Raw genomic sequence first — 8387 nt, 5'->3', positions numbered from 1 at the left:
TCCGGAATTTGGCCCATGTATGGCTTACATAACAGGAGCCTTTTTAAAAAAAAATATATTAGAATAAAGGCTCAGTAAAGTGTTGGTGGCATCCATCATTTTCTCATGGAGCATTAAGCTACTTGGCCCCTGGCCCGATTCCGAGAACCTGTGTTGACTAGCACTTGGGACCTGGGTGGCCCTGGCTCTGGGGACCTGTCCAGCCCTATATTACAGCACAATTAAAAATCATAGTGGGTTTACCTCAGGGACGCCCAGCCTCTGGCACGCTTCCAGGAAGCTGTCCACATTCTTGCGACATTTCACAGGGTTAAGTTTAGGCTGAAAGAGAATAAGTCTGCGTAAATGGAAGGTGAAAATAGCTCCTCCGTGGGCAGCCAGTGAATGCAGTGTCATCGTACCACAGCAGGTGAAGGCACGTGGATAAACGGGATGGAGCGCGGCCGCAGGTGGTTCAGCAGCTGGCACAGGATGACGCCGTTGGCAAGAGACTCACAGAGCGAATCCTGAAGGGTGACGTTGAGGTGGGACTCAATATCCTGCAGGGGACACAGCAATAATAAATTACTGGCAGAAGCAGCAACACAAATGAACACCATGAATGCAAGGTGGCCAAAGAAAAAAATTAAAGGAGAGCTAGTATTAGTCATTAAAGATTAACTGGATTTGTTCTATAATGTTGAAGATGATTTATTCAAGTAGCTTCCAAAGTTCTAATGATCAAGAACATACCTGGTATTTATATCAACACTGTTAAAACAGTCACCTTTATCCACTCACTATGACATCATTTGATGTGCTTGGACAATAAGACATCCTCCTAGACCAGGGTTTCTCAACTAGGGTTCCATGGAATCCTAGGGTTCCTCCAGGAGGTTGCTGGGGGTTCCATGGTTAATTAGAAATCTCTACCTCTCAGATAAGTTCCCTCCGACACAACTGATCTGTTTGGCCATTTGCAAGTTATTCTTCCCAAGACCACAACTGTAGGGAACATTCTTCTCAACCAGGGTTCCATGGAAACCCTTGGGTTCCGCCAGAGTTTGTCAAGGGTTTCTTGAGCAATGAACAATTTCTGACTCTCGGATAAGTTCTCATTGATACCATTGATCATTCTGGCTATCTGTAAGGGGGTTCTTTTTTTCCCCAATGCCCACAAGTTAAAGGAGCCATCTTCCTCAACCAGGGTTCACCCAGAGTTTGCTAGGGGTTCCTCCAGAGGTTGTCAGGGGTTCCTTGAGCAATAAACTCTACCTTTCAGATAAGTTCCCACTGACACCACTGATCTTATTAGCCAACTGTAAGGGGGTAATTCTTCCCAATGACCTTTCCAACAAGAGTAAGGAACATTCTTCTTCAACCAGGGTTTCATGGAACCCTTGGGTTCCTCCAGCGGTTAGACTAGGGTTCTTTGAGTAATGAGCAATCTCTACTTCTCAGATAAGTTCCCTTAACCGGTCAATGATCGTTTTAGCCATTTGTAATGGAGATTTTAAAAATTGATTACAGACATTTATGTAGCGCCAACAGAAAGAAAACTGTGGAGAAGACATACCGCCTCCTATAGCCAAAGTGTCTGAGATGCAAGCTGTTCTCCACACATCCACAAAGGTTAGCCAGTGACACCAACCAACCCCCCTAGAAAGAGTATGTACCTTCCTGTACAGAAGGCTTGTTCGTGAATTTGGCCATGACTTGCAAGGAAATGGGGGGGAAACGACAATCTTAGGGGGTTGTGACATGGACAGCAAAGAGTGGAAAGGCCAAAGGGTCATCTTGGAACAGATAGAGCAAGAAGATGTTGCAGTCTGTTCCTTATGTTTTTTTTCCACTGAGGAAGATGGAAACCTCTTGCCACCAGTAAAATGTTTGATGATGCTGTCAAGAGGTGGTCTGAAGAGACTTTAGATGCACATATGAATGAAATGGGACTGAATGCTTCCCGCAAACCATTACAGCAGAAAGTAAAATGCTGAAGTCTTCTGCTCCAGGCATTCTTTAAAGTGGTTGTAAACCCTTACAACCAACTTTGACCTACAGGTAAGCCTTAATCTGTAGGTCCAAGAAATATCTCCTAAACCTATACAGCTTAAGGAGATATTTGCCTGAAGACAGCCACCGCTGTCTACGGCGCATGCGCGGGAGTGACGTCATCGCGGCTCCGGTGAATCACAGCGCTGGAGCCGCGAGACCCGGGAGTCGCCCCGGGATCCATGGCAGCGGCGGACATGAAGACGGAGGACCGCTTTGGGGGCTTCGTTCTCAGGTAAGTTATTCATAATGAGCTAGTATGCTATGCATACTATCTCATTATGTCTTTGTCTTGCAGGATTTTTTTTTCTCAGGATTTTTTTAAAAAGGGTTTACAACCACTTTAAGCTCGCCTTTAATGTTGGAGTAATAGCTGTAGACTGCCACTCCTGGGGGGGTGGGGGTTAAATTCATCAATTAAGGACTGGAGTGACTGAATCACACAGAATCTGTGGCAGATGGCTTAGGAAACAAATTTCTGCAAAGCCAATATACAATCTTTAGGTGAGGGATAAAAAAATAAAAATAAAGTCTTCCATTACTGTAGTCAAAAATCAGCTGAGAGGGGAGATTCAAGCCACTCTCAAGGAAGCCAAAGAGGACTCGGAGGATGGAAGGAGACTCTAAAAGCCAGAAGATACGATTTTAGGCTGCAGACATCGCACCGGCATAGGGTGCACTGCAACCAGCTCCTGAGCAGTTAGTAGAATGTGAGTGGGGCACCTGGTAAAGCTAGATGTGAGTGGGGGCACCTGGTAAAGCTAGATTGTGCCCCGACCCACCCCCAACTCAGGTGGAAAAACAACAAGGGCATGGGTAAATATCCGCTGGGTGGGTGGCGGACAGAAGTGCGGACTCCAATGTACCTTGCGTAGTTGTGCCGTCTTCTCATCAGATGGAGCTCGGGAAGTGCGCATCCGGACAGGACTGGATCCCTCTCCTGAGCTCAGGTCCGAACCTGGAAAGAGGCAGAGATGAGAAGAGATCGTGAAATAAAACATTTGGGGGGGGGGGGGGGGGGCGCGGTAGCTTTGTAGTGAAAAGAGAAAGACACGATGGGGGTTGACGGAAAGAAAGGGTAAGATGGTGAGAAAAGGAAAGAGAAAGAAAAAAAGACAGAGAGAAAGAAAAAAAAGGAAAAAAGAAAAAAGAAATGAAAAAAAAAAAAAAAAAAAAAAAAAAAAAAGGTGGACGAAAGGAAAGTTAAGGAGGAAAAATAAAAAGGCAGAAAGAAAAGACAGAAAAGGAGAAAAAAAAAAAAAAAGGGAAGGAGGAAAGGAAAATCCATCAATGTATATCGCAGTACAGATGGACAGTCATTGGATGAGGACCAGTAAGAATGATTGTGTCTGGAAAGGATGGCGATGTTACGGAAAGATTGCCACCTGACTGGCTGAGAGCGGCTCCGCGGGAAGACGACCGGAAGAGGAAACTCCTGGCTTCTGGGTCACAGAGGAGTCTGGAAGAGACACACACACACACACCGGTCAGTGACACCAAAGTTCCTATACACCTCAGTGTAGGGTAAACAGCGAGAAGCACAATCAATCCATAGACAGTGAGGAGTATGCAGGGACACAATTCATTTCATATACATGTAACACCCCCAGCAATCCCTCCTATTAGCCAGCAATGGGCAAGTCTTCAATGTTCCGGAGCAATTCTTTTGCCATTTCCTGAGACCGTACCTGAGGGCTGCGAGGTAGGAGAGATGGGGGGAAAAACGTTGTTTTGACTTCCCTGCATGGAATACAAACAGGAAATAATCAGAAAAAACACATTGTGATAGTTCAGTCACAGATTATTCTACACACACTGATTAGAAGGACAGTCATTCACAGACAGGCTTGTTTTCTCAGAGATAGGTGCAGGAACACAACCCCCCCCATAGGGGGAGAGCTTGCAGCACCAATGAGTGGGTGTGGCCAAACTGAACAGTGGGAGGCTTAAAAGGCATTGATAAATACCAGGAGTGTTTTCCAGGATTCAGGCATGAGCTACATACAGGGTGCAGGGCTCAGGTGCGCCCTTTGTATACACAGAGTGCGGGGCTCAGGCGCGCCCTTTGTATACACAGAGTGCGGGGCTCAGGCGCGCCCCTTTGTATACACAGAGTGCGGGGCTCAGGCGCGCCCTTTGTATACACAGAGTGCGGGGCTCAGGTGCGCCCTTTGTATACACAGAGTGCGGGGCTCAGGTGCGCCCTTTGTATACACAGAGTTCCCTTTATATACTCAGGGTGCAGGGCTCAGGTGCGCCCTATATACTCAGGGTGCAGGGCTCAGGTGCGCCTATATACTCAGGTGCAGGGCTCAGGTGCGCCCTATATACTCAGGGTGCAGGGCTCAGGTGCGCCCTATATACTCAGGGTGCAGGGCTCAGGTGCGCCCTATATACTCAGGGTGCAGGGCTCAGGTGCGCCCTATATACTCAGGGTGCAGGGCTCAGGTGCGCCTATATACTCAGGGGTGCAGGGCTCAGTGCGCCCTATATACTCAGGGTGCAGGGCTTAGGATTTTAAAGTGAAAGTATGGCGCACACAAGGGTAGGCTCAATCCCTTTCCTCCTGAAAGATTTTTCAACACGTAAAAAATATTGGAGTGCAATTGTAACATTCAGGAAAGTTATTCACCACCCCATAGAGAAGGCTGCAAAAGGCGACTGACTGCCAATAGTGATGATGCAATCAGGCACAGATGGGCGAGGTTTCTATTTTTCTGGCCGCTCGGTACACACCGCAAAGTGAAAAGTGAAGAATTAGTAGATGATTACCTGACTCCGTAGTCTGGCGCAGTTCTCAGAGGAGCCACTAGAGGGAGAAGAGAAGCAGGAAACATATCAAACGTGTGCTTTTAAATTAGCAGTAAACTATAAAATAATCCATCCACATCCACCACGTAATGTCCTATTCTTTAGGAAATTGTTTCTTACTGTGTTTTCAGTCTCCTTGTAACATCCTCTGAACTCCTGAACCTTTTTTTCACCTAATTTCCTGTGTGGAATGAGTGAGGTTAGTTGTAGTCATGTGTACTGCTCTATACGCACACTGTGCATCCCATAGTCCATCTCAGGAGCGAGCAAGGGAGGGTGCCCTGGTGCCTGACCTGTCACCCTTCCAAACTGTGTGGCTCTCAGGGCCCCTGTGGACAGTAGAGGCTTACTTACCAGCAGACTGGCTGCTTGTAGTGAATGATTTGGGCAATTTTTTTCATCCCGTCCCCCCTTAGATTCGTCCTCTCCAGTTCCTTTATAAAGGATCTAGCTGGTCCACCACCAGACCATCTCCTACACCTTCTACAGGCTCTTCCCCAATAGGGTCATCAGGGTCCCTGTACATCTGAATACTGCAGAGGGGAACAAATCCCAGTAGGTATGTATCCGGTAGGTATGTATCCGGTAGGTATGTATCCAGTAGGTATGTATCCAGTAGGTATGTATCCAGTAGGTATGTATCCAGTAGGTAGGGGCCCATAGCCAGCAGATGATCTGCAAGATTTAGTAGTCTCTGGCCATCTCTTGTGGCATGCCCGTAGTCTCTGGCCATCTCTTGTGGCATGCCCGTAGTCTCTGGCCATCTCTTGTGGCTGCCCGTAGTCTCTGGCCATCTCTGGTACCATGCCCGTAGTCTCTGGCCATCTCTGGTACCATGCCCGTAGTCTCTGGCCATCTCTGGTACCATGCCCGTGGTCTCTGGCCATCTCTGGTAGCATGCCCGTAGTCTCTGGCCATCTCTGGTAGCATGCCGTAGTCTCTGGCCATCTCTGGTAGCATGCCCGTTGTCTCTGGCCATCTCTGGTAGCATGCCCGTAGTCTCTGGCCATCTCTGGTAGCATGCCCGTAGTCTCTGGCCATCTCTTGTACCATGCCCGTAGTCTCTGGCCATCCTCTTGTCCCATGCCCGTAGTCTCTGGCCATCTCTTGTACCATGCCCGTAGTCTCTGGCCATCTCTTGTACCATGCCCGTAGTCTCTGGCCATCTCTTGTACCATGCCCGTAGTCTCTGGCCATCTCTTGTACCATGCCCGTAGTCTCTGGCCATCTCTTGTACCATGCCGTAGTCTCTGGCCATCTCTTGTACCATGCCCGTAGTCTCTGGCCATCTCTTGTACCATGCCCGTAGTCTCTGGCCATCTCCTTGTACCATGCCCGTAGTCTCTAGCCATCTCTTGTACCATGCCCGTAGTCTCTGGCCATCTCTTGTACCATGCCTGTAGTCTCTGGCCATCTTCTTGTACCATGCCCGTAGTCTCTGGCCATCTCTGGTAGCATGCCCTAGTCTCTGGCCATCTCTGGTAGCACCTGTAGTCTCTGGCCATTCTCTGGTAGCATGCCCGTAGTCTCTGGCCACTGGTAGCATGCCCGTAGTCTCTGCCATCTCTTGTACCATGCCTGTAGTCTCTGGCCATCTCTTGTACCATGCTGTAGTCTCTGGCCATCTCTTGTTGCATGCCCGTAGTCTCTGGCCATCTCTTGTGGCATGCCCGTAGTCTCTGGCCATCTCTTGTGGCATGCACGTAGTCTCTGGCCATCTCTGGTAGCATGCCTGTAGTCTCTGGCCATCTCTGGTAGCATGCCCGTAGTCTCTGGCCATCTCTTGTACCATGCCTGTAGTCTCTGGCCATCTCTTGTACCATGTCTGTAGTCTCTGGCCATCTCGTACCAGATCAGCAGTCTGACCACCTTTTGAGGCATGTCTTTGGTCTCCGACCTTCACCTTGCAGTACGTCCCATCACTGACATTCACTGGTACCATGGCCACTGTCTCTGACCATCTCTTGTACCATGTTCACAGCCCTCAACCATCTTCTGTTGCAGGTTTCCAGACGTCTTACATTCCCTGGATGCTATGAGGGGCCCTTTTTGTGATGTGACACGTGCGCCCTCCACCATCATGGACGAAAACCACCACTAGGGTAAAGACTCTTCTACCACTAGGGGAACCCTGCCTGGACAGGAAGTGGTGGGAAATCTCTCCAACGAGGAAGAGTTACAACCTCTGACATGGTATTTTAATCAGTGTCTGTGCAGGAACAGGAAGCTAGAAATCCCCCAATGGACAGAAATAAGAACCGGACAAGGTGTAAACCCTTCACTGGCTTATCCAGTAGAGGTGGAGTACAGACAGTCTAGATTGTTCTAGACAATCCCACACCGTCCTACTCACTTCACGGCTTCACTCTGACTCTGAGCTGGAGGAGCGCTGGTAGACACGGCCTTCTGTAAGCTGCAAAACACAACAAAGCTGTAATCAGAATGAGGAGAGACGAGTGCCCCCCCCCCCCCCCCCCCCCCTGACAGACTTCCTGGGACCCCACCTCTCTCTCTGGTCCACAGACGGCCTCCGCAGACCTTCCTGCTTCTGCTGAAGCTGCTGCCTCTCCCGTTCCCTCCAGAGGAGCAGTGTCTCCGGCCTCCGCCTCTCCTCTGTGACCCGATCCTGACGGGAGATGCTGGGAGACGGAGGAGACGGTACCGGCCTGTAAAACAAAGGGGGGCATCTGGGTCACCAGGAGAACATCAATGATCAATCTGCTTATATTCCCCCCCCCCCCATTTAAATAAATTAAAATTCAATTTCCACGATTCCTTCTCCACTTTAAAGGACCAGGCTTTTTCTAAGTATTAAGCAGTATTTTTAATAAATATATAAATAATATTATTATAAAAAAAAGAAAAAAAAATGACACAAGCATAAATACATTATATATATATATTATATAAATTATATTATATTATATTATATACACACACACACACACACACACACACACACACACACATATTTTTTGTTAGCAGTGGCCCTGGGGCACTACAAGTCCCATCCTGCCTCTGCCTGTGGGAATCATGCCCAACCATCAGCCTTGCAATGCCTCATGGGACTTTTAGTTCTGCAACAGCTGGAGGGCCGCCAGTTTGAGACCCCTGCCCTAGAGAATAAAATGGCGATCGTTGCAGATTTTTATGGCACACAGTATTTGAGCAGCGCTTTTTCAAACCCCTTTTATTGGGGGGGGGGGTGTTGATACCCAACATGCCACTCGTTAAAAACTCGGCACGCTCATGAAATGGCGGCAAACTACGGACATTGAAAATCTCCATAGACGCCTAGGAAAAAAAAAAAAAAAAAGTTTGCTTCCCCCCCCCCCCTAGATCAGAAGCGACGTCATGGCCTGGTCATCCAAGACCATAGAGGTGATTCAGAGACGACCTGGTCTCTAGTAACCTCTATGGCCAGCTGCACAAACTAGATCATTTCTCAGGTGCACAGTAAAAAACGGTAAGCCCAAGAAACACCCCTCGTGCTGCTTCTGAAATCGATCCAGAGGCTAATTAGCCACTTGGACCACTTTCATGAA

At 48.4% G+C, this 8387-nt stretch overlaps 1 protein-coding gene across 1 annotated transcript; it reads right to left on the bottom strand.

Annotated features, from left to right (window-relative positions):
- Positions 1 to 401: 401 nt before the first annotated feature.
- On the bottom strand, positions 402 to 7508 carry LOC143961587 (DISP complex protein LRCH3-like; the record flags this gene model as incomplete). The annotated part of the gene is given in 7 exon segments (XM_077470897.1): positions 402 to 539; positions 2898 to 2989; positions 3417 to 3490; positions 3720 to 3771; positions 4804 to 4840; positions 7196 to 7255; positions 7347 to 7508. Coding segments are annotated over 6 exon segments (397 nt in total), but the record flags the coding sequence as incomplete, so codon positions are not given.
- Between the last annotated feature and the right edge of the window lie 879 nt (positions 7509 to 8387).

Source organism: Lithobates pipiens, unplaced genomic scaffold, assembly GCF_037356315.1.
Source record: "Lithobates pipiens isolate NorthernLeopardFrog02 unplaced genomic scaffold, aLitPip1_a1.2 Scaffold_8, whole genome shotgun sequence".
Taxonomy (NCBI): Eukaryota; Metazoa; Chordata; class Amphibia; order Anura; family Ranidae; genus Lithobates; species Lithobates pipiens.
The sequence above is the reverse complement of the archived record's forward strand: the minus strand, read 5'-3'. Positions and strand labels throughout refer to the sequence as shown.